Source organism: Gobius niger (assembly GCF_951799975.1).
Source record: "Gobius niger genome assembly, chromosome: 6".
Lineage (NCBI taxonomy): Eukaryota > Metazoa > Chordata > Actinopteri > Gobiiformes > Gobiidae > Gobius > Gobius niger.
In genome coordinates this window covers 1,287,827-1,313,449 of record NC_136857.1, presented here as the reverse complement: position 1 = coordinate 1,313,449, position 25,623 = coordinate 1,287,827, and the positions used below count along the sequence as shown (strand labels likewise).

The following is a 25,623-nucleotide window of genomic DNA, read 5'->3' as shown; positions in this document are numbered from 1 at the left end:
GACAGGACAAACACAGGCACAAACATACAGAGAAACACCATCACAGAGACATAAAGAGACAGTGAAGGATGAACGACAACATTAAATATGTAAAAAGTAGGTAAATGTTCATAGATAAAAGATCAGAAAGGGACAAAACACAAAACACCACAATCTTCCGCACAGCGAGACATGTGTCAGCGGTGACTCTAGACCAGGGGTGCCCGAAACAATTGTGTTGGCCCGCCAGAGAGTGCCCTTTAGCGCTGTGTGTGGTTAATACTAACTCTCATTCATTCTTTCTCAATGGTAAATATGGATGCAGTACACGTTTTGACCACCAGCGTCAAATTGGGGGCGCTGTTTCACTCCTTTTGGAAACCCTGTTGTGGTTGCCTGGCTCTGCCAGACTCTTCCCTGTCCATTCCATGCAGGGAGAGTCTGGTCACGGAGCAATTGGAGCAGTTTGAAGGGGCGGGGCCTTACGCGCACAGATTGTCAGTGAAATAAACCAATTAGCGATTAGCGGACGTGACGACAGCCGTGTCCAATTAAACAAATATGAAGTGAATATAAACTCACGCGGAGAACGCGAGGCAAAATCCTCGACTACTTCATCCATGATTAGTTTTGGCTGATGTTAACGTTAACTGAACTAAAAACATAGAAGTGCAGCGAGTGACGTAACCTTCTCATTTCTCTGTGACGGTCGTGATTGGTTCGGCCTTAGCCGCCAATCAACAACTTGTCTACCGTGCGTGGCCAGACCCACCTTCTTTCTGCACGAAAGAAGGTGGGTCTGGTTTATCAGGCTACTGTTGTGGTGTCTTGGTGTTTAATCACAGAGCGTTGTAGCAGCAACTTTCATAGTTTTCCAACTTTTATTGCAAAGGTTGTTACGTCAACAACAGTATATGTTAAAATCGACTTAAAAAAAAGAATTGATGCTGAACTGACACTATATAAATGATCTAATGTGGCATTTTCTTTGAGTTAACAAATGAGGTAAAGTCACTGTTGGTGATGGAGATACAGGTGTTTTTACATTTTGCACCATTTTGTCACAATTGTTGATTTAGTTCTACTAAAACTAGGCTTTTGCCAGAGTTACCATTTGTTTTAATATAGCATGTTATTTGCATAGATAGAATCAAATGCAAATGTATAGGCTATCGAAAAATAAAGTAACTTATTATTATCTGTTGTATGTGTTTTCGAGCTTGACATCGCTGTGTTTGGCCCGCGACCCACAGGAACTTTTTCATTTTGGCCCTCGGACGCAAAACGTTTGAGCCCCCCTGCTCTAGACCGTGTTGTGTTCACATGTCTGATTGTCCAAAAGCCACTTCTTCACAGAGTTTCTAAAAGTGTGGAGTGAGCTCAGGTTCCTCAGTTCTGGAGGAGTGAGCTGCTCGTACTGAGGAGGCAGATTGTCCAAAAGAAGTCTTTCTTAATGGGATTTGACAGTCTCCTCTGCTTGTATTTACATTCAGCTGTATAAACTCCTGTAATGGGGGCGGGGCTAGTCCATTTAGGGTTTTATGAACCATAATTACATCTGAATACATGAACACATTTTTCTTTAAAAAATGATGTTTGGTAAAGACTTTACAGCAAGGGCGTAACTTCCTGAAGGACTGGTGTGGACATGTCCCCACCAATATTTTGAACCCATTTTCTACATTTGCGGACGCCATTCGAAGGTGCGCAAATGCCCGACAAGCCGCTGCCCCCGCATATCGGTTGCTTGATTGGATAGATGCAATCTGATTGGTTGTGGCTTTTGATGGCGTATGTAACTACGTGACATAACAAGCATGTCAATCAAATTAGCGGGGTAACTATTTGCTATTTTCGAAAAATCGACCTTTCGTTAGAAAATGCCACCGAAAAAAACAAGATATCCGTGGTTATTTCCTCCAACAACATGTAAGTCTCAGTTATGTCAGACTGACAACTTCAGTTCAAAATGACAATGTTCTGAGACTGCTTTCTAGTTTAGGTCTAAGGATTATTTGATGTTAAAAATTAATTATTTGTTAAATGAACCACTGAAACAGATTTATTTACTGAAGGTACTTATTGTTCTGTAATATATTTTGATTAAGGAATCTAGTGTTTTTATGTTTATGAGCACTCTTGAAATGAGGTGCAGTTAGGCAGCGATCTTAACTATTGTGATAATTCTTCACATTTAAATGTGTTGTGTTGGTTCAGTGTTGTGTTTTCCAGAGCAGACAAACTTGAAATTAATAAATGTCATTTGCAGGCAAAATCTACACAGTTTTGGCTTTATTTGTAGCATAGAAAGAAGAAGAAGAAAAAAAAAACATTGGGTGGTGGAGATCGTGTTGACCACCTTTCCCCTCCTCAACGTCACAGCATGTCCCCATCAACTTTGAACATGAAGTGACTCCCTTGCTTTACAGTAATGATAAGAATTGTTCTTCTTGTCTAATGTTTTTACTGTCTGCTCATAAAGTCTTTCTACAGGCACAGTGTGGTCTGGTTGGCCTGAGCTCGTCAAACAGTCATTAATATGCCAGAGAATCGTGGCGTTTAGGTACAATTTTGAAGCATCAGTCGTTAAGTTATTTCTAATATGTTTAAAATTCACTAAATTGAATTGAATTTTGTTCCTCAATTTCTTAACATGTTTTTGAAATGATAATTGGGAATCCACGGTGACGCCTAAATACTTCTCCATCCACCAGAACCATTGGGTCGCTCTCTGTGGTGGCATTTAAGTGTAATTTTGAATGTTTTAACCAATCGCAGACTGACACCATTGCAGATGTCTTCATTTTCCTCACTTGACCCTCTCGAGCAGATTCAGTGTGGATTAGAATAAAGAGCTCACACCACCATTGCCCATGTGAGAGATTCAGCCTCACGTTGCCAGTATCGCTCTCCGCAGGATACACTTACATCTGACCGTGACTGTGGCCACCACTTCGCTGCTGCCCACTCGGTTGCTGGCCACACACTTGTAGTTGCCGGCGTCCTCCGCGGTGGCCAGGTCGATCTGCAGGTCCCCTCCCTCGATGTGAGCTCTGGGGGGCAGCTCTCCGCCCACTTTGGTCCAGCTGAAGGAGAGGGGGGGGGTGCCGTGGGCCAGGCACTGCAGCCGGATCACCTCCCCCACCCGGATGGCCACGTCGTCATGGATCGGCGTGGCATACGGAGGGGCTGGACGGAAATAAGGGAAGATTATGTATAGATTGTTCTGTTCTGTTTTGTGCTCATGTCAGGAAGAAATATTTCTGTTGCAAGTCATATGGTCTACACACACAACATGTTTTTGCTTTTTTTTTTCCCTTTTTCACCCGTTCCCTCCACCCTGTTCGCCCCCCGCCCCCCACCCCTCATGCCATACGTCTCAAAACCCAGACAAAACACAGAAAACTGACATTAAAATAGATACATCACAGCTATGGCAACAACACTATATAGACAGATTGAGAAATAATAATAATAAATAAATAAATAAAAAGAATCAAAAAAATCATCAACAATAACAATGACAATTCCATCTGAAAGGCCTAGTTTAAATTTACTGGGGTAAGTTTGGGAAACATTGGAAACATTTAGGAAATAATGTGAAAATTTGGGACAGATTGGGGTAAAAATTGGGGAATGTAACGTGAGAAAATGTGAAGATATGTAGAAAAAAAAAAAAAAATTTTTTAAAAAAAATTAAAAAATCAGGGAAAAAGAAAATATGAAAAAATTGGTGGTACGATTTAAAAAAAAAAAAAAAAAATGACATTAATAACCGCTCACACAGCCACTCAATCACTACAAGGTCAAACACATGCAAATATCACAGAAACTCCACATCAAAAGTTGCATAATGCAGCTTTAAGAAGTGACTTGACTTGAGAAGAGGGCACAATTATGAAGAGGGTAAATTTAGCAACCTGCAAATACTGTAACTATAGATTAGATATTAATTGTAATAACAAAACCTTCAGTATAGATCAGTGATTCTCAGCTGCACTACCGGTGTCTGTGGAAATGGGGGTTGTTTGTATCATAATTTCAATTAAACACACATCTACTGCTTGTTCAATAAATACTTGTGTGGAAAATGCTATATTTTATACAATACGACAAATGACAGGGCTCCAGACTAACCTTTATTTTAGTAGCGCTGGTGCTACTAACTTTTTCATTTGGTCGCACAGACTCGAGACACATTATCAAAATTCACCATTTTAATAAATTAAAACAAGGGCAGTTATAAACATGTTCAAAATCACTAATAATTGATCTTAACAATGATTAAAACAATGTTAAAACTTTTTAAAATTGAGTTTTTCATATTAATATTAGTGATTTTATAAAATGTTGTTATATATTTTTTGCATTGTTCAGCTTTAATTTTGTGTTTTCAATCCATTATTATTCATCTTCCTTGACAATTGTTTGTCTCTTTCTTTCCAAATCTGCAACATCACTGTCACTTGCAGGATATTCACTTAGAAAAGTATGTATTACTGCCAATTAAGACCGTATTAATCACAGGCAAAAAGTACCTGTTTTAGCCTAAAGCCTAAATAAAATACAGGAGCTGAATCTGCTGCAGCTGAGGGGGAGGGCGGGTCATAACAGCAGCTGTTAGCTCTCCGTTAGCTTTATGTTAGCTCTCCGTTAGCTTTACGTTAGCTCTCTGTTAGCTTTACGTTAGCTCTCTGTTAGCTTTACGTTAGCTCTCCGTTAGCTTTATGTTTGGGCTCTAAAACAAGCTTCTTTTGACCGGGAGGAGTTCAGAGCGACCTCAGGTAGGAACATAAACCGCTAAGCTCTTTCTGCTCCTGTCTCCTCCTCTCGAGCTCGAGCTTCTCTCTGACCTGCGCTCGTGAGCTCGCCGCTCGCCGCTCGTGAGCTCGCCGCTCGTGAGCTCGCCGCTCGTGAGCTCGCCGCTCGTGAGCTCGCCGCTCGTGAGTTCGCTGCTCGGCTGCAGAGCTACCGCCCCAAAAGGCGAACATAAAGTGAAAATAGATACTTCTTTGGGGAATAAACTGTCGGAAAGTGCGTATTGGCAGAAACTAATAGAAGGTTAATTCATGTTGGGACACGTGGCTTCTGTTGCTGTCTGTATTTCACCTGTGCTTCGGACAAACAGGGAGAGCGGGGCACTTGCCTGGACAAAAAGGTTTAGCCTAAACACCAGCTGCCTTAATACAATAATAGTAGAAGCGTGTGTGTGTGCGTGTGTGCGTGTTTGTGCAGTGTGTGTGTGTTCTCAGAGAAGGGCTCTGGAGACGATGTTTATAACGTTGTTTGTAGCACTCCTCATAAAGCCTACTAGACTGTATTTATTTTTTGCTCGCACAGATGCCACCACTTATTTTTTTTACTCGCACGTTCTCTAAAAATAGTTGCATATGCGAGCATTTTGGTCGCAGTCTAGAGCCCTGAATGACATTTCTTTGGGTCCTGGCTTGTCATCCTAGGCGAGGGTAATGGTGTGATTTAGGCGACTACAGACGTGTGATTCCTTCTAAAGGCTTAACATTTCCTGTTTTAATGTGGTAAAGCTCCTGGACTGAAGTATTATTTACAATATTTGTCGAGAAATTTGCTCTGTTGATCTCGCTTTTGAGATTTTATATTCGAGCTACTCCAATGTACGAACTCATCTCGAGCGTTTCTGTCCATCATGTAATTGTTCAGTTGTTCCATGAGTTTAAAACAGTCGAGTATTGTTTCCAAACTCACTCTCCACGTCCAGGTTGACGGTGACCTCGGCGGCGCCCATGTTGTTGGAGGCGGTGCAGATGTATTCTCCAGAGTCCTGCCGTCCCACTCCGGGCAGGACCAGGGTGTTGTCCACGATCTTATGTCTCCAGGGCAGAGGGGAACGCAGCTTCGACCAGGAGATGGTCGGAGCAGGGAAACCTAGAAAAAAGTAATACGAGGTAAATAAAAGTAAATAAAACCTATTCCCAGAGATTTTACGTACTCAAATTAAGACAGAGGAGAGAGAATACGAGAATCATTAAGCCTAAGTCATTAGAGATTCGCATTACTTCATTGTTAAATTACAAGCCAGGGAAAAGGTCAACACATTCAACAGCAAAAAGCAATGAAAAATGTCTTGTTTCTATTACCTTTCTTCTATTTAAGTTCGAGACCCGGCAGGTGAAAGTATTGATGTTTCCCGCAGTGGTGGAAGTGGAGATTTGTATCTGTTTTCCTCCCTTTACATCTTAGTTTTCATGTCAGATATAAAAATGATGATGTTTATTTGATGATGTTTTGTCTGCGAGGTGGGGGCGACCCGGAAGTAGCTGCTGCGCCGTCATTTTTTGTCACATTTTTTTCATTTTTTTGTCACATTTTTGTCACATTTTTGTCAAATGTTGGTCTTTTTTTTGTCAATTTTTTGTCATTTTTTTGTCAATTTTTTGTCATTTTTTTGTCACATTTTTGTCATTTTTTTGTCATTTTTTTGTCAATTTTTTGTCAATTTTTTGTCAATTTTTTGTCACATTTTTGTCAAATTTTTGTCAAATTTTGGTCTTTTTTTTGTCAATTTTTTGTCATTTTTTTGTCAATTTTTTGTCATTTTTTTGTAACATTTTTGTCATTTTTTTGTCAATTTTTTGTCATTTTTTTGTCACATTTTTGTCATTTTTTTGTCACATTTTTGTCAAATTTTGGTCTTTTTTTTGTCAATTTTTTTCATTTTTTTGTCACATTTTTGTCATTTTTTTGTCACATTTTTGTCAAATGTTGGTCTTTTTTTTGTCAATTTTTTGTCATTTTTTTGTCACATTTTTGTCAATTTTTTGTCAAATTTTGGTCTTTTTTTTGTCAATTTTTTGTCATTTTTTTGTCAATTTTTTGTCATTTTTTTGTCACATTTTTGTCAATTTTTTGTCATTTTTTTTGTCATTTTTTTGTCATTTTTTTGTCACATTTTTGTCATTTTTTTGTCAATTTTATGTCAATTTTTTGTCAATTTTTTGTCAATTTTTTTTGTCACATTTTTGTCATTTTTTTGCCACATTTTTGTCATTTTTTTTGTCTGCGTAGAAAGGCCGTCTTTCCCGCGGGTTTTCATTCATAAATATTGACAGATTTGACATCCATGTGTCCTGCTAAGGGGCCCCGTGATGACGCTTTCACCCAAATATGGTGTTTTTCCTCCTACGAGACGCTGGAGCGGAAAAGTGGAAGAACGGGCCGAGCATGCGCACTCGCTACAAAACTTCAGGGCTGGTTTTCTCTGAATGAGAGAAGCCGCACTCGGGCAGAGCCTGAGCCCTTATAGAAGCTCCCACAGACTCCACACTTTACAGGCTGAGACACAACAACATTCTGAAGGTTTTTTCAGAGGGATTTTTTAATATCTAATTCCTAGCCTGATTTATTCAACTTTGAAACAAACAAAAAAACAGTTTTTACAGATTTTTTCACTGATGATTAGTTTATTGAAAAACTAAACAAAATATCCAAAATCCCCTCTGAAAAAATCTTAGTCACTAATATATCAATAAAATAAAACCATAACATTTAATCTGGATCAATTCCTTATTTTGATTTCGTTGCCCAAAATATAGGCAATTTTGGCCATTTATTTTTATTTTTATGTAAAAACATAAAATGACACAAAAAATGCAATACATTTTTTTCTCATATTTATATCTGTGATGTTCATCAAAAGTTTCAAATTGACATCTCTACATTTATGTTTTTTCCCTGTTCACCTGCAGTGTCTCGCCTTAATAAGACAAAACCAGAGTAAACAGGATTAACTCGTGCCTGAAGGAGTGAAAACACCTCTTTTTGGAATAAGAGGCAACGTTATGGTTAAGGCCCTGAACCTCATTTTCCCCAATTTCAAACTAAAAAGACTGGAACAGGTAAACTTTAGTTTATTAGCTGTAATCTAAATCGATTCCTGACTTTCCTAACGCAGATTATAAACATGTTTCACAGCTATGGCTAAAAAGGTACATTTTAAATCTAATATATATACAAATAAAACACTGGTAGTAGACTGAGATATGGAGTAACTTGTTCCTCCATGTATTAAACCCCGCTGTGGCCCCTCCTACCGTGTGCGTCGCAGCGCAGGGTGGCGGTCTGTCCCTCCACCACGATCAGGAGGGGCTCGGGGATGGTGGCCCGGGGCACAGAGGGCAGCTGGGCACCTCCTTCAACAAACACCTCCACTTTGGTCTCTGTGGAGCCTTTACTGTTACGGGCCACGCACACGTATGTCCCGCTGTCTTCCGGACGGGCCACCAGGATCTGTGCAAACACAACAACACAAGATCAGTGAACAAAATGGACTTTTTCCAGCTTTCCATCCTGTTATTCTGTCACTCCCTCATTAAAAACATGGCTGAAGTGTTGCCTTGGCACATTCACGTATTTCTGAGTAATCTGTAAAAACTCTGATGGCGGCCATTTTAGGGATAGGTTTTTGTCACATTTTTGTAGAATTTTTGTCACATTTTTGTCATTTTTTTGTTGATTTTTTGTCATTTTTTTGTTGAATTTTTGTCACATTTTGTTGAATTTTTGTCACATTTTTGTTGAATTTTTGTCATTTTTTTGTTGAATTTTTGTCACATTTTTGTTGAATTTTTGTCATTTTTTTGTTGAATTTTTGTCACATTTTTGTTGAATTTTTGTCACATTTTTGTTGAATTTTTGTCACATTTTTGTTGAATTTTTGTCACATTTTTGTTGCATTTTTGTCACATTTTTGTTGCATTTTTGTCACATTTCTGTCGAATTTTTGTCACATTTTTGTTGAATTTTTGTCATTTTTTTGTTGAATTTTTGTCACATTTTTGTTGAATTTTTGTCATTTTTTTGTTGAATTTGTGTCATTTTCTGTTGAATTTTTGTCACATTTTTGTTGAATTTTTGTCATTTTTTTGTTGAATTTTTGTCACATTTTTGTTGAATTTTTGTCACATTTTTGTTGAATTTTTGTCACATTTTTGTTGAATTTTTGTCACATTTTTGTTGAATTTTTGTCACATTTTTGTTGAATTTTTGGCTGATGGCGGCCATTTTAGGGATAGGTTTGCCTGAGTCCTCCTAGGAACGCCCCCACCTCCTGGAGACGCCTCCGAGCTTTGGTCACCAGCCGAGTAACCAACCACTGCTCCTCACTGATGCCACAGACAGCGTGTGGAGGGGGCGTGTCTAAAGGCTCAGAGGTTCTTAACCCCTTAACTCCCGCCTGAACCGAGAGGATATTTTTCCTCACGTCATCAGATTATTTTTTTTTCCATCATTTTTTGGTTGGGTGTTCAACTTTTTGGTCATTTTTTGGTCACATTTTTGTCATTTTTTTCGTCAATTTTTGATCACGTTTTTGTCACATTTTGTCACATTTTTGTCATCTTTTTGTCATTTTTTGGTCACATTTTTGTCATTTTTTCATCAATTTTTCGTCCCTTTTTTGTCAATGTTTTCTCACTTTTTTGTCACATTTTTGTCATTTTTTCATAAATTTTTCGTCACTTTTTTGTCACATTTTGTCACATTATTGTCATTTTTTTGTCACATTTTTGTCATTTTTTTCATCAATTTTTCGTCCCTTTTTTGTCAATGTTTTCTCACTTTTTTGTCACATTTTTGTCATTTTTTCATCAATTTTTCGTCCCTTTTTTGTCACATTTTGTCACATTTTTGTCATTTTTTTGTCACATTTTTGTCATTTTTTCATCAATTTTTCGTCCCTTTTTTGTCACATTTTGTCACATTTTTGTCATTTTTTGGTCACATTTTTGTCATTTTTTTCATCAATTTTTCGTCCCTTTTTTGTCAATGTTTTCTCACTTTTTTGTCACATTTTGTCACATTTTGGTCATTTTTTTGTCACATTTTTGTCATTTTTTCATAAATTTTTCGTCCCTTTTTTGTCACATTTTTGTCATTTTTTCATAAATTTTTCGTCACTTTTTTGTCACATTTTGTCACATTTTTGTCATTTTTTCATCAATTTCTTGTCAATTTTTTGTGACATTTTTGCCACTTTTTCATTCATTTTTCGTCCCTTTTTTGTCATTGTTTTCTCACTTTTTTGTCACATTTTGTCACATTTTTGTCACATTTTGTCACATTTTTGTCATTTTTTCATCAATTTTTCGTCCCTTTTTTGTCAATGTTTTCTCACTTTTTTCTCACATTTTTGTCCATTTTTCATCAATTTCTTGTCAATTTTTTGTCACATTTTTGCCACTTTTTCATACATTTTTCGTCCCTTTTTTGTCAATGTTTTCTCACTTTTTTCTCACATTTCCATCATTGTTTTCATCTCAGTTTTGTTGCTTTTTTCCAGAAGCTTTTGGACAGGGGGTAAAGCTGGAGAAAACGTGCTCGGTTCAGGTGGGAGTTAAGGGGTTAAAGAGACAGAGGCCTATTTCAAGACATTCACTACAGCCATTTTGAGAGAGACATTTTATACAAGGCAGTTATTCTAATTTACTGCATTTACAGACCAACAGAAGGTTTGTCATCATTGTAGTGAGATATAGACTGGTGAAAAAAGCAGAACACCCCCTCTTTAAGGTGAAGTAAACACTGTAGTCTGTACTCAACCCCTCCTTCAATCGCATCTCCAGATCATGAGCTCGGTTTGGTCAAGACGAGCTGAGGGTTTTAACCCATCATGCATGTGATGAGCAGATGGAAAAGCGGAGCCTGAAGGAAACACTGGGGTTTCAAATGTATTGTTTTTGTGCAGCAGAATGTCAAACTAGCAGGGAGCTCCATACACCATACATCTCTGCTCTGCTTCAGAAGTAAAGATAAAAAAACAATCACTTTGTCTTTATCTTCTTGACATGTTATAGATTTACACCCCAGGCAGAGCAAGTAACAATGTGGCAAGTCTGATTCCTCCAACTGGAGAGGTTTAAAGAAAGTTTCTTGGCTCCATGTCTTCCATTCAAAAACAACCAGATGCCAGGACTTTTGTGAAAACTCCAGTGTGACTGAGAACTAACACACATCTTTTGACAAATGACATTTGCTCACATTTTTGTCATTTTTTCGTCAATTTTTAATAAAAATTTTTTGTCACATTTTTGTCACTTTTTTGTCATTTTTGTGTCACATTTTTGTCACTTTTTTGTCACATTTTTGTCACTTTTTTGTCACATTTTTGTCACTTTTTTGTCATTTTTGTGTCACATTTTTGTCACTTTTTTGTTATTTTTTGGTCACTTTTTGTCATTTTTTTGTCACATTTTTGTCACATTTTTGTCACTTTTTTGTCCTTTTTTGTCACATTTTTATCACTTTTTTTGTCACTTTTTTGTCATTTTTGTGTCACATTTTTGTCACTTTTTTGTCATTTTTTTGTCATTTTTTTGTCACATTTTTGTCACATTTTTGTCACTTTTTTGTCCTTTTTTGTCACATTTTTATCACTTTTTTTGTCACATTTTTATCACTTTTTTGTCACTTTTTTGTCATTTTTGTGTCACATTTTTGTCACTTTTTTGTCATTTTTTTGTCATTTTTTTTGTCACATTTTGTCACATTTTTGTCATTTTTTTTGTCACTTTTTTGTCATTTTTTGTCACATTTTTGTCACTTTTTTGTCATTTTTGTGTCACATTTTTGTCACTTTTTTGTCACTTTTTTGTCACTTTTTTGTCACATTTTCATCACTTTTTTGTCACTTTTTTGTCACATTTTTGTCACATTTTTGTCCTTTTTTGTCACATTTTCATCACTTTTTTGTCACTTTTTTGTCATTTTTGTGTCACATTTTTGTCATTTTTTGTCACTTTTTTGTCATTTTTTTGTCATTTTTTTTGTCACATTTTGTCACATTTTTGTCATTTTTCCGTCCATTTTTTTGTCAATTTCTTGTGACATTTTTGCCACTTTTTCATAAATTCTTCGTCACTTTTTTGTCAATGTTTTCTCACTTTTTTTGTCACATTTCCATCATTGTTTTATTGCTATTTTCACAGCTTTTTTCCCAGAAGCTTTTGGACAGGGGGTAAAGCCAAACTGGAGAAAATGTGCTCGGTTCAGGTGGGAGTTAAGGGGTTAATTTTAAGGATTAGGAGAGAACTGAGAACTTACACACATCTTTTGACAAATGACTCTAAGGTTGGCACAAAATGCTGCACAGCTACTTTTTCAAATATACACCAAAAACAAAAGTCACCACCTGGATTTATCTCACTGTTCTGATCTGGGGTCGCTGCAGTTTGTCAGGTCTAGGTTCAGCAACACTGACTATCTGAACATCCTGAAGGACCAGGTTATTCCACCAATGGATTTTCCCTGATGGCGCAGGGAATTCCAAGATGACAATGTCAGGATTCATCGAGCTCACATTGTGAAAAACACAAACTTTCTTTTCATGGCTTTACAGATGATATTGAAGTTTATCTGCCTCTAAAATCAGCCTCGCTCCAAACCGTGTCAAATCGTCTGCAAGACATAAAAAATCGGATGGCACAAAATGTCTTAAATCTCAATGAAAAGAAAACAGAGATGGCATTATTTGGTGATTTTAACACTGCAGATATTGCTCTGCTTGGCCCACTCGCTCCTTATGTTCGTCTGTGAGGGATCTGGGCGTCATGTTGGACGGCTCTCTTAAACTACACAAGCAAATGAGTTCAGTTTTCCAAAGGTTAGTGCTAGATGGTCTGCTCCGGAGGGACGGTCTGCTGTGAAAACGTGAGATATCATGACACAAATTAAGGTTAGGGCCAGGGAAATGGGTATTCAACTAATTTTTGAAATTTTTTGTAATTTTTTATCACATTTTTGTCATTTTTTCGTCAATTTTGAATCAATTTTTTTGTCACATTTTTGTCACTTTTTTGTCATTTTTTTGTCATTTTTTTGTCACATTTTTGTCACATTTTTGTCACTTTTTTGTCATTTTTGTGTCACATTTTTGTCACATTTTTGTCACATTTTTGTCACTTTTTTGTCACTTTTTTGTCACTTTTTTGTCACTTTTTTGTCACATTTTTGTCACTTTTTTGTCACATTTTTATCACTATTTTGTCACATTTTTATCACTTTTTTGTCACATTTTTATCACTTTTTTGTCATTTTTTTTGTCACATTTTTATCACTTTTTTGTCACTTTTTTATCACTTTTTTGTCACTTTTTTGTCATTTTTTTGTCATTTTTTGTCACATTTTTATCACTTTTTTCGTCCATTTTTTCGTCCATTTTTTTGTCACATTTTTATCACTTTTTTGTCACTTTTTTGTCACTTTTTTGTCACTTTTTTGTCACATTTCCATCATTGTTTTATCGCTATTTCCTCACCTTTTCCCCAGAAGCTTTTGGATTGGGGTAAAGCCAAACTGGAGAAAATGTGCTCGGTTCAGGTGGGAGTTAAGGGCTTAATTTTAAGGATTAGGATTATTTGTATTTTTAGACAAACCAACTCATAGATCTATACAAACTCACAGCAGACCGTCCCTCCGGAGCAGACGATCTAGCACTGACCTTTTCCAAACCAGCTTTTTCCAGATGCGCCTTTTAGGTAAAGTCAAATCCTACATTCCTCCAAACGAAGACATAAAACATTGGATGGCACAAAATGTCTTAAATCTTAATGAAAAGAAAACAGAGATGGCATTATTTGGTGATTTTAACGCTGCAGATGTTGCTCTGCTTGGCCCACTCGCTCCTTATGTTCGTCTGTGAGGGATCTGGGCGTCATGTTGGACGGCTCTCTTAAACTACACAAGCAAATGAGTTCAGTTTTCCAAAGGTTAGTGCTAGACCGTCTGCTCCGGAGGGACGGTCTGCTGTGAAAACGTGAGATATCATGACACAAATTAAGGTTAGGGCCAGGGAAATGGGTATTCAACTAATTTTTGTAACTTTTTTGTAATTTTTTATCACATTTTTGTCATTTTTTCGTCAATTTTTAATCAATTTTTTTGTCACATTTTTGTCACTTTTTTGTCACTTTTTTGTCACTTTTTTGTCACATTTTTGTCACATTTTTGTCATTTTTTTGTCATTTTTTTGTCATTTTTTTGTCACTTTTTTGTCACTTTTTTGTCACTTTTTTGTCATTTTTTTGTCATTTTTTTGTCATTTTTTGTCACTTTTTTGTCACTTTTTTGTCACTTTTTTGTCACTTTTTTGTCACATTTTTGTCACATTTTTGTCATTTTTTTGTCATTTTTTTGTCACTTTTTTGTCACTTTTTTGTCACTTTTTTGTCACTTTTTTGTCATTTTTTTGTCATTTTTTTGTCACTTTTTTGTCACTTTTTTGTCACTTTTTTATCACATTTTTATCACTTTTTTATCACATTTTTATCACTTTTTTGTCACTTTTTCGTCAATTTTTAATCAATTTTTTTGTCACATTTTTATCACTTTTTTGTCACTTTTTTATCACATTTTTGTCATTTTTCCGTCCATTTTTTTGTCATTTTTTTGTCACTTTTTCGTCAATTTTTAATCAATTTTTTTGTCACATTTTTGTTACTTTTTTGTCATTTTTTTGTCATTTTTTTGTCACTTTTTTATCACTTTTTTGTCAATTTTTAATCAATTTCTTGTGACATTTTTTGTCACTTTTTTGTCAATGTTTTCTCACTTTTTTGTCACATTTCCATCATTGTTTTATCGCTATTTCCTCACCTTTTCCCCAGAAGCTTTTGGATTGGGGTAAAGCCAAACTGGAGAAAATGTGCTCGGTTCAGGTGGGAGTTAAGGGGTTAATTTTAAGGATTAGGATTATTTGTATTTTTAGACAAACCAACTCATAGATCTATACAAACTCACAGCAGACCGTCCCTCCGGAGCAGACGATCTAGCACTGACCTTTTCCAAACCAGCTTTTTCCAGATGCGCCTTTTAAGTAAAGTAACCCCTGTCCTTCAGAACCTCCACCGGCTCCCCGTCCCTCAACGCATCCAGTTCCAGCTCCTCCTCATCACTTTCAAAGCCCTCCATAATGTGGCCCCTCCAGACCTCACCGACCTCCTCCACCATCACGCTCCATCTCCCTCTGCTCCTCCAACGCCGACCTCCTGTCCCTCCCCTGTAAGACCAACCGAACCTGGGGGAGCCTTCTCCATCGCCGCCCCCACACTCTGGAACTCACTGCCCCCACCGCTCCGTGCCTGTTCTGACCTCCTCACCTTCAAGAGAGAACTCAAAACTCACCTCTTTAAAAAGGCTTTTAATACTGAATAACTGCCCTCTATTTGAATGTGCTCATTTTATGTGTGATTTTATTCTTGTTTTCTGTAAAGCGTCTTTGAGTGTCTTGAAAAGCGCTATACAAATAAAATGTATTATTATTATTTCCCGCTGCCGCCCCCCGACTGTGGGACGGTCTGCCCCTCATTAAGTCCTCCCTTAAAACCCGCCTCTTTACACAGGCCTTTTAACATGTTCAACTGTTTCTCCGTTGTATTTTTGTTTCATTGATTTTGACGTAAAGTTTATTATGCCTTGTTTGTATTTGTATTCATAGCTTTTATCTTTGGGCACTTTGGGGAGCCGTGGTTGTTGTAAATGTGCCATAGAAATAAACTTGACCTTGACCTTGAAAGAGTGGGTCAGGGAGCAGTTGTGACTTTATATTTGCGAGCCAGTGAACAAATCTCAGCGACACCGTGAGCCTCCCCACAATATTATATTCCATTTACATCCACATATTCACTCAGAAGTACTCACTCTCTTACTTTTACTGTCCCACGTATTAATAAAGAAATAGGTCGCAGAGCTTTTCAGTTCAAAGCCCCCGTTGATTGGAATAGTTCACCTTTATCCATTCGTTCTTTAACATTGTTTGGTTTTTTTTAGAGCCTCCTTATTTTCTCACCTAAAAACACCTTGTTTATGTCTTTAAGTGTATTTGTCTGTGTATTTGTCTGTGTATTTGTCTGTGTATTTGTCTGTGTATTTGTCTGTGTATTTGTCTGTGTATTTGTCTGTGTATTTGTCTGTGTATTTGTCTGTGTATTTGTCTGTGTATTTGTCTGTGTATTTGTCTGTGTATTTGTCTGTGTATTATGTCTTTAAGTGTATTTGTCTGTGTATTTGTCTGTGTATTTGTCTGTGTATTTGTCTGTGTATTTGTCTGTGTATTTGTCTGTGTATTTGTCTGTGTATTTGTCTGTGTATTTGTCTGTGTATTTGTCTGTGTATTATGTCTTTAAGTGTATTTGTCTGTGTATTTGTCTGTGTATTTGTCTGTGTATTTGTCTGTGTATTTGTCTGTGTATTTGTCTCTGTATTATGTCTTTAAGTGTATTTGTCTGTGTATTTGTCTCTGTATTATGTCTTTAAGTGTATTTGTCTGTGTATTTGTCTGTGTATTTGTCAGTGTATTTGTCTGTGTATTTGTCTGTGTATTATGTCTTTAAGTGTATTTGTCTGTGTATTTGTCTGTGTATTTGTCTGTGTATTTGTCTGTGTATTTGTCTGTGTATTATGTCTTTAAGTGTATTTGTCTGTGTATTTGTCTGTGTATTTGTCTGTGTATTTGTCTGTGTATTTGTCTGTGTATTTGTCTGTGTATTATGTCTTTAAGTGTATTTGTCTGTGTATTTGTCTGTGTATTTGTCTGTGTATTTGTCTGTGTATTTGTCTGTGTATTTGTCTGTGTATTTGTCTGTGTATTATGTCTTTAAGTGTATTTGTCTGTGTATTTGTCTGTGTATTATGTCTTTAAGTGTATTTGTCTGTGTATTTGTCTGTGTATTTGTCTGTGTATTTGTCTGTGTATTATGTCTTTAAGTGTATTTGTCTGTGTATTTGTCTGTGTATTTGTCTGTGTATTATGTCTTTAAGTGTATTTGTCTGTGTATTTGTCTGTGTATTTGTCTGTGTATTTGTCTGTGTATTATGTCTTTAAGTGTATTTGTCTGTGTATTTGTCTGTGTATCTGTCTGTGTATTTGTCTGTGTATTTGTCTGTGTATTATGTCTTTAAGTGTATTTGTCTGTGTATTTGTCTGTGTATCTGTCTGTGTATTTGTCTGTGTATTTGTCTGTGTATTATGTCTTTAAGTGTATTTGTCTGTGTATTTGTCTGTGTATTTGTCTGTGTATTTGTCTGTGTATTATGTCTTTAAGTGTATTTGTCTGTGTATTTGTCTGTGTATCTGTCTGTGTATTTGTCTGTGTATTTGTCTGTGTATTATGTCTTTAAGTGTATTTGTCTGTGTATTTGTCTGTGTATTTGTCTGTGTATTTGTCTGTGTATTATGTCTTTAAGTGTATTTGTCTGTGTATTTGTCTGTGTATTTGTCTGTGTATTTGTCTGTGTATTTGTCTGTGTATTTGTCTGTGTATTATGTCTTTAAGTGTATTTGTCTGTGTATTTGTCTGTGTATTATGTCTTTAAGTGTATTTGTCTGTGTATTTGTCTGTGTATTTGTCTGTGTATTTGTCTGTGTATTTGTCTGTGTATTTGTCTGTGTATTTGTCTGTGTATTATGTCTTTAAGTGTATTTGTCTGTGTATTTGTCTGTGTATTTGTCTGTGTATTTGTCTGTGTATTTGTCTGTGTATTTGTCTGTGTATTTGTCTGTGTATTTGTCTGTGTATTTGTCTGTGTATTTGTCTGTGTATTATGTCTTTAAGTGTATTTGTCTGTGTATTTGTCTGTGTATTTGTCTGTGTATTTGTCTGTGTATTATGTCTTTAAGTGTATTTGTAATCTTGTACTTTTACCTCATCTCTTGGAATTGTTTTCTATTGTTTTCTTTTGACTATATTTCTGTTGTTGTTTTTTATTCATTTATCTATTTATCTTTATTTATTTTTTGTAAATTTTGTCTCAGTATTTTGGAGGGGTTTGTGAGGGACTATGGAGCCAGTTTGTTTTGTCTGTGTGACTGTCCTAATGTGTGTTTTGTCATGTCTGTGTCCTGTCTTTTACTGTGTAACTAGTGTTTTGTGTTAATGGACCCCCTCGCAAACGAGACGGAACATCTCAAGTAGACCGGGAGCCAGACCCCCTCCTCAGGCACATTTTTGCTACCTTTTCCAGACTAGTACCTTTTCCAAACTTGTGTCTTTCAATAGAGTATATCCTGGGTCATAACCAGTGGGGTTATGACCCAGTCTGTCACAAATGTCCAAAGTCCCCAAAGTTGGTGAAACTTGTTGTTGCATCAAGGCCTGATTTTAACCCTACCCCCCTTTGAAAACCCCTAAAACTCAGAAATTAAAAAAGATATGCAGCTCAAATTTTATTCACAGAATATTTAGTATATCAACATCGACTGTGCCAAGTTTAAAGCAAATCCAAAAAGGTGAAGTTGAACTGTTGTCCTAAAAGCTGTAACTTCACCATGGGATGGTCTCACAGGCCGATATGGACAAATGCATGAGGATCCACAGCTCTGAGAGGGAACATGGAGCACATTTTCTGTTATAGCTGCTGATCCGTTACAGCAGTGGTTCTCAACCTTTCGGAGCCGCGACCCCCATTATAACAGTTCATTAGGATCGTGACCCCCACCCGGGTCAGACCATGGGAAACACAGGGACATTTAACCCCTTAACTCCCACCTGAGCCGAGCACATTTTCTCCAGTTTGGCTTTACCCCAATCCAAAAACCTCTGGAGAAAAGGTGAGAAAATAGGGGCAGAACTGAGATGAAACAATGATGGAAATGTGACAAAAAAGTGACGAAAAATTGACGAAAAAGTGGAAAAAATGTCACAAGAAATTGAGAAAAAATGACAAAAATGCGATAAAAAGTTGACAAAAAAAATTACAAAAATTTGACCAAAAAATGACAAAAAAATGACAAAAAAATGACAAAAAAATGACAAAAATGTGACAAAAATGTGATAAAAAAATGACAAAAAAATGACAAAAATGTGACAAAAAAATGACAAAAATGTGATAAAAAAATGACAAAAAATGAAAAAAATGTGACAAAAAAGTGACGAAAAGTTTCTTAAAAAATGGCAAAAATGTCACAAGAAATTGACGAAAAAATGTGACAAAAAAAAGAAAAAAAAATGTGACAAAAAAATTACAAAAAATGGACAAAAAAATGACAAAAAAATGACGAAAAAGCTACAAAAATGAGCTGAATTCCCAACAAAAAAATGATGTAAAAAACAATCTGACGACGTGAGGAAAAAGATCCTCTCGGTTCAGGCGGGAGTTAAGAGGTTAAACCTAGACAACTCTTAAAAAACAAAGAAAAAACAAAAATGAATTAAATTTAGAACAAATAATGGCACCCTGGTAAAATAACATGTATGCTACGACACCATCATAATAATATCAAAATACATATTTTATCTATGTGCTCTGGCGACCCCCCCAAATTTGTCTCGCGACCCCCTAGTGGGTCCCGACCCCCAGGTTGAGAACCCCTGCGTTAGAGGTACTGAGCTCATCTTGGGCTTAATGTGAAGCTAATGAGTTGGGGCAGTTTTCTATTTACATTTGAAAAGGTAAAAATAAACAAAAAAGACAATAACGCACTCATTTGTGAAGTGCTTTTCTCATCTATATGACATTTATTTTTCATTTTTGCAGATATATAGTTGAGTATATGGAAAAAGAAAAAGCTAAAGCCCAACACACTCATATTCCTTTGTTCCTCATCATGTCAGCTTTCTGTGTTCTAAATTTCATTCATCTGTGACTCTGAATGTGACCACAGCACCACTTTGGATAGAATCACAAAGTTCCGTTTGAAGCCTGTCCCGTTAAAGTGGTTTTTGGGGTCCCACAGCCGAACGGGGCCGAGTTGCAATGGGGGGTCCCCACTGGTTATGACCCAGGATATACTCTATTGAAAGATACTAGTTTGGAAAAGGTAGCAAAAATGTGCCTGAGGAGGGGGTCTGGCTCCCGGTCTATAAACTTACTAATGGTTAGTGCTAGATCGTCTGCTCCGGAGGGACGGTCTGCTGTGAGTCTGTATAGATCTATGAGTTGGTTTGTCTAAAAATACAAATAATCCTAATCCGTAAGGTTGACCCCTTAACTCCCACCTGAACCGAGAACATTTTCTCCAGTTTGGCTTTACCCCAGTCCAAAAGCTTCTGGAAAAAAGCTGTGAAAATAGCAATAAAACAATGATGGAAATGTGACAAAAAAGTGAGAAAACATTGACAAAAAAAGTGACGAAAAATTTATGAAAAAGTGGCAAAAATGTCACAAAAATGTCACAAAAAATGGACAAAAAATTGATAAAAAATGGACCAAAAAATGTAAAAAAATGTGACAAAAAAATTGATTAAAAATTGACGAAAAATTGACGAAAAAATGTCAAAAATGTGACAATTTGTGACAAAAAAATGACAAAAATGTGACAAAAAAAGTGACAAAAAATTGATTAAAAATGGACGAAAAAATGACAAAAATGTGACAAAAAATTCCAAAAAAAACGATAAAAAAAATGTCAAAAATGTGACAAAAAAATGATTAAAAATTGACGAAAAATTGACAAAAATGTGACAAAAAATGTATCAAAAATTGACGAAAAAATGATAAAAAAGTGACAAAAATGTGACAAAAAATTACAAAAAATCGATTAAAAAAAAGTCAAAAATGTGACAAAAAATGTATTAAAATGGACGGAAAAATGACAAAAGTGTGATAAAAAATGACAAAAAAGTTACAAAAATGAGTTGAATACCCAACAAGAAAATGTTGGAAAAAAAATCTGATGACGTGAGGAAAAAGATCCTCTCGGTTCAGGCGTGAGTTAAGAGGTTAACCATTTCCCTGGCCCTCACCTTAATTTGTGTCATGATATCTCACGTTTTCACAGCAGACTGTCCCTCCGGAGCAGACGATCTAGCACTAACCCTTACTAATACTACACTGTAACATCATTATAACCCCATAACGTGACACTGAAGCGTCCCAGCATCATGACCGTGACCACATACCTGCATGAGCGCGTTGGACTCCATGGGGAGGGGGCTGCTCATCATCACTTTGCGGTTGTTGTCCAGCCGGTGCCAGGACACAGAGACGCGGGAGTCGCCGGCGCCCTGACACTCCAGGTTTATGGGCTCGCCCACTCGCACGCGCACGGGACCGGCCGGGCTGACCGTGACCACCGGGGAGTCTGTGGGGCCTGAGGCAAACACAGGGACGGTCACTGCAGAGGCCGGACGAAGCCACCAGAGGGAGCCCTTCTCACGCACACGGAGAGAGATGTATATGTAGGGATGTGCAAAATATTCATCACAACAGTCACTGGTATCTCCCTTCTGAGAGCAACACAAACACAGTCTATATGCATTGTGCCTTAGAAATGATCAAAAGTTCAGTTTCAGCTTTGAATTTCATAATCTTGTTCCATTTAAAGGAATAGGCCACCGTTTTAACATACCGAGATATGTTCTTACCTCACTTTAGCCGAGTTAATATATCCCCGTCTGGTCTTTGTCCGTGCGCTCACACATACGCAGCCTCTCCCACATGTCACATAGCTCCAAAAAAGCTCACGATAGAAGCTACCAAGCTCTTCCACGTGTTCCCTATTTAAATAAAGTTAGCATGTTGATTTTATAAGCAGATAAAAAGGGGAACTATATTGTGAGGCGTAATGATACAGGAGCACAGCGTCCGCGCAGTAACTCCTAAAGACTTCCCCGCTCACTTCCGTCAATAAACTTTAGGAGTTACTGCGCGGACGTTTTGCTCCTCGTATCATTACGCCTCACAATATAGTTCCCCTTTTTATCTGCTTATAAAATCGACATGTTACATTTCTGTGTAAATATACTTTGCATGAAAACACTTGACGTAACTTTATTTAAATAGGGAACACGTGGAAGAGCTTGGTAGCTTCTATCGTGAGCTTTTTTGGAGCTATGTGACATGTGGGAGAGGCTGCGTATGTGTGAGCGCACGGACAAAGACCAGACGGGGATATATTAACTCGGCTAAAGTGAGGTAAGAACATATCTCAGTATGTAAAAACGGTGGCCTGTTCCTTTAAGCCTTGCTCTGGTTCTTGTTTTGTATTTTTTTTAAATCTCATTTTGACACAACAAATCACAGGGTTTATACAGGCAGAAACAGTCTTTTAAAAGCAGAAGTAACTCATGTATGAAGGTTAATTTGTGTTTTTATGATCAAGGTGTTTTTTTATACACTGAATTTATGTATCTGAATTTTTTGCATCCGTATTTCACCACCATATTGAAAAAAAATGCATCGTATTTTTTGTGTGTCTGTGATCTTGGCCCGTCTGCTGAGGGATCCTTCGGCCCTGGGTCTCTATAGCCTGTCCGTCCATGGGAGTGGATCTCTCCTTCTGTGGTTCTCCCCAAGGTTTTTCTCTTTTCTCCTGCCGGGTTTTTGAGTTTTTCCTCGCCGTGCTGGAGAGTCTAAGGACGGGGGACACTCACGCCGCTCGTCGCTGCCTCCTATTGGACATTATATTTGCCTGGATTCACCTGAACTTTTAATTGTCATATTTATTGCTCTGTTTTATTGCCTTGATGTTCGGTGCAGCTGTGAGGCCACTTCTGTTGTGATATTGGGCGATAAAAACCATTAAACTTGAAACTTGAAACTTTTTCGCTGCTGAAAAAAAAATTCTGCGTATTTTTTTTTCAGCGGCGGAAAAAAATACGATGATTTTTTTTCAATATGGTGGTGAAACACGGATGCAAAAAATTCAGATACATAAATCCAGTGTATAAAAATCACCTTGATAATAAAAACACAAATTCACCTTCATACTCAAGCCCCTAGAGGCCATAAGCGCCACTGCAGGTGTCGTAGCATTTCTTTACTCATTAATTGTCCGTGAGAGTAAATACTGCGCCAACAGAAAAGACAAAGGGAGAGAGGAGGATATAGTACATTGTGCCACAACCCAAATACACAATGGAGATATTTTTGGTTACTCAAACTTGGCAGTAAATGCAGCTAAAGCGGCGCTAGCCTGCAGTTAGCATTAGTGTTTATTGGGTCTCTGGGTCGGAGCAGGGAAAGCTGTAAGTGTGTTTTTTTTCTGGCCAGAGACACCAGGGGGAGATGATGGGCCCACAATCATCCCATTAACACTTGTATTACCCCCAGAGGGTCTACGAAAAGGATTTAAGCTACTTATTACTTATTACTGAGATTTTAATGCCCAAATACTATGCAGAAAAATGGAATAAGACAAAGTGGGCCACATATTCAGCCAGAGCAGTAACTGAATTGATTGAATGACTTTTAATGCTTTTTAAGGCGAGACACTGCAGGTGAATAGGGAAAAAAATGTATATTTACAGATATCAATTTGAAAGTGTTGCTGTCGATCACTGACATAAATGTGAGAAGAAGATACATGGCAAGTTTTCTGTCATTTTATCTTTTCATATAAGAACAAGGTGTTTTATGCCTAAAAATGCCCCAAATTTCCCATCTTTTCGGCAACGAAATCTGAATAACGGACAGAGCTACATTCAAATGTATGGTTTCATTTTATTGATGAATGAGTTGCCAAGACTTTCTCAGAGCGGATTTTGGATTTCTTGTTTAGTTTTAAAATAAGCTGTTTTTTAGTGGAAAAATTTGTAAAAAATTAATTTTCGCCTTATTTTTTGACATTCAAAACTCAATAAATGGGGCTTAAGGGATTAAATAATATAAAAAATCCCTCTGAAAAAATCTTCCAAATATTGTTCAGTCCAAGGCTGGAAAATGTGAAGTCTTTAGGTCCGACTGACGTGGACATAGTGTCGCCACAATGACAGAAACATGTGTTTGGAGAAAAAGGCCCTTGAAATTGTGTTCTCCCATATAAGTCTATGGGGGAACATTGAATCAGCGCAATATTTAAACATGTTACTGTGAAGATTAGGCATATTTTCTGTTTCCGGGTGAAAGCTTATATGTTCAGAGACAGATTTGGCCCAAAACCTGAAAACTGAAAAAAATGTTGTTTTGCCTGTAGTGTCTCCCCTTAATGCCGTGCGGAAACCTCACCCACATGTTTCAGAAACCGCCAGTTAGGGCTGCTCGATTATTGAAAAAATAATAATCACGATTATTTTTGTCATAATTGAAATCACGATTATTCAAACGATTATTTGTTGCCTTTAAAAAAATCCATCAAAAAAATGACAAAAATCCATAAAAAAAGTGACAAAAATCCAGCAAAAAAGTGACAAAAATCCATTAAAAAAAGTGACAAAAATCCATCAAAAAAGTGACAAAAATCCAGCAAAAAAGTGACAAAAATACAGCAAAAAAGTGACAAAAATCCATCAAAAAAGTGACAAAAATCCATCAAAAAAGTGACAAAAATCCATCAAAAAAGTGACAAAAATCCAGCAAAAAAAGACAAAAATCCATCAAAAAAGTGACAAAAATCCAGCAAAAAAATGACAAAAATCCAGCAAAAAAGTGACAAAAATCCAGCAGAAAAATGACAAAAATCCATCAAAAAAGTGACAAAAATCCATCAAAAAAGTGACAAAAATCCAGCAGAAAAAGTGACAAAAATCCATCAAAAAAGTGACAAAAATCCATCAAAAAAGTGACAAAAATCCATCAAAAAAGTGACAAAAATCCATTAAAAAAAGTGACAAAAATCCAGCAAAAAAGTGACAAAAATCCATTTAAAAAAAAAGACAAAAATCCAGCAGAAAAAAGACAAAAATCCATCAAAAAAGTGACAAAAATCCAGCAAAAAAATGACAAAAATCCAGCAAAAAAGTGACAAAAATCCAGCAGAAAAATGACAAAAATCCATCAAAAAAGTGACAAAAATCCATCAAAAAAGTGACAAAAATCCAGCAGAAAAAGTGACAAAAATCCATCAAAAAAGTGACAAAAATCCAGCAAAAAAGTGACAAAAATCCAGCAGAAAAATGACAAAAATCCATCAAAAAAGTGACAAAAATCCATCAAAAAAGTGACAAAAATCCAGCAGAAAAAGTGACAAAAATCCATCAAAAAAGTGACAAAAATCCATCAAAAAAGTGACAAAAATCCATCAAAAAAGTGACAAAAATCCATCAAAAAAAGTGACAAAAATCCATAAAAAAGTGACAAAAATCCATTAAAAAAAAAGACAAAAATCCAGCAGAAAAAAGACAAAAATCCATCAAAAAAGTGACAAAAATACAGCAAAAAAGTGACAAAAATCCAGCAGAAAAAAGACAAAAATCCATCAAAAAAAAAGACAAAAATCCAGCAGAAAAAAGACAAAAATCCATCAAAAAAGTGACAAAAATACAGCAAAAAAGTGACAAAAATCCATCAAAAAAGTGACAAAAATCCATCAAAAAAGTGACAAAAATCCATCAAAAAAGTGACAAAAATCCATCAAAAAAGTGACAAAAATCCATCAAAAAAGTGACAAAAATCCAGCAAAAAAATGACAAAAATCCAGCAAAAAAGTGACAAAAATCCATCAAAAAAGTGACAAAAATCCAGCAGAAAAAGTGACAAAAATCCATCAAAAAAGTGACAAAAATCCATCAAAAAAGTGACAAAAATCCATCAAAAAAGTGACAAAAATCCATTAAAAAAAGTGACAAAAATCCAGCAAAAAAAGTGACAAAAATCCATTTAAAAAAAAAGACAAAAATCCAGCAGAAAAAAGACAAAAATCCATCAAAAAAGTGACAAAAATCCAGCAAAAAAATGACAAAAATCCAGCAAAAAAGTGACAAAAATCCAGCAGAAAAATGACAAAAATCCATCAAAAAA

At 36.4% G+C, this 25,623-nt stretch overlaps 1 protein-coding gene across 1 annotated transcript in view; it reads right to left on the bottom strand.

Annotated features, from left to right (window-relative positions):
• The window catches only part of hspg2 (heparan sulfate proteoglycan 2), a 418,468-nt gene that overhangs the window by 51,267 nt on the left and 341,578 nt on the right, over positions 1-25,623 (bottom strand). The window contains exons 60-63 of the mRNA XM_079558863.1: positions 20,847-21,037; positions 8,049-8,244; positions 5,704-5,883; positions 2,908-3,168 (exon numbers count right to left, since the gene is read on the bottom strand). Coding sequence (XP_079414989.1) covers positions 2,908-3,168; positions 5,704-5,883; positions 8,049-8,244; positions 20,847-21,037 — 828 coding nt within the window. The remainder of the gene's footprint in view (positions 1-2,907; positions 3,169-5,703; positions 5,884-8,048; positions 8,245-20,846; positions 21,038-25,623) is intronic.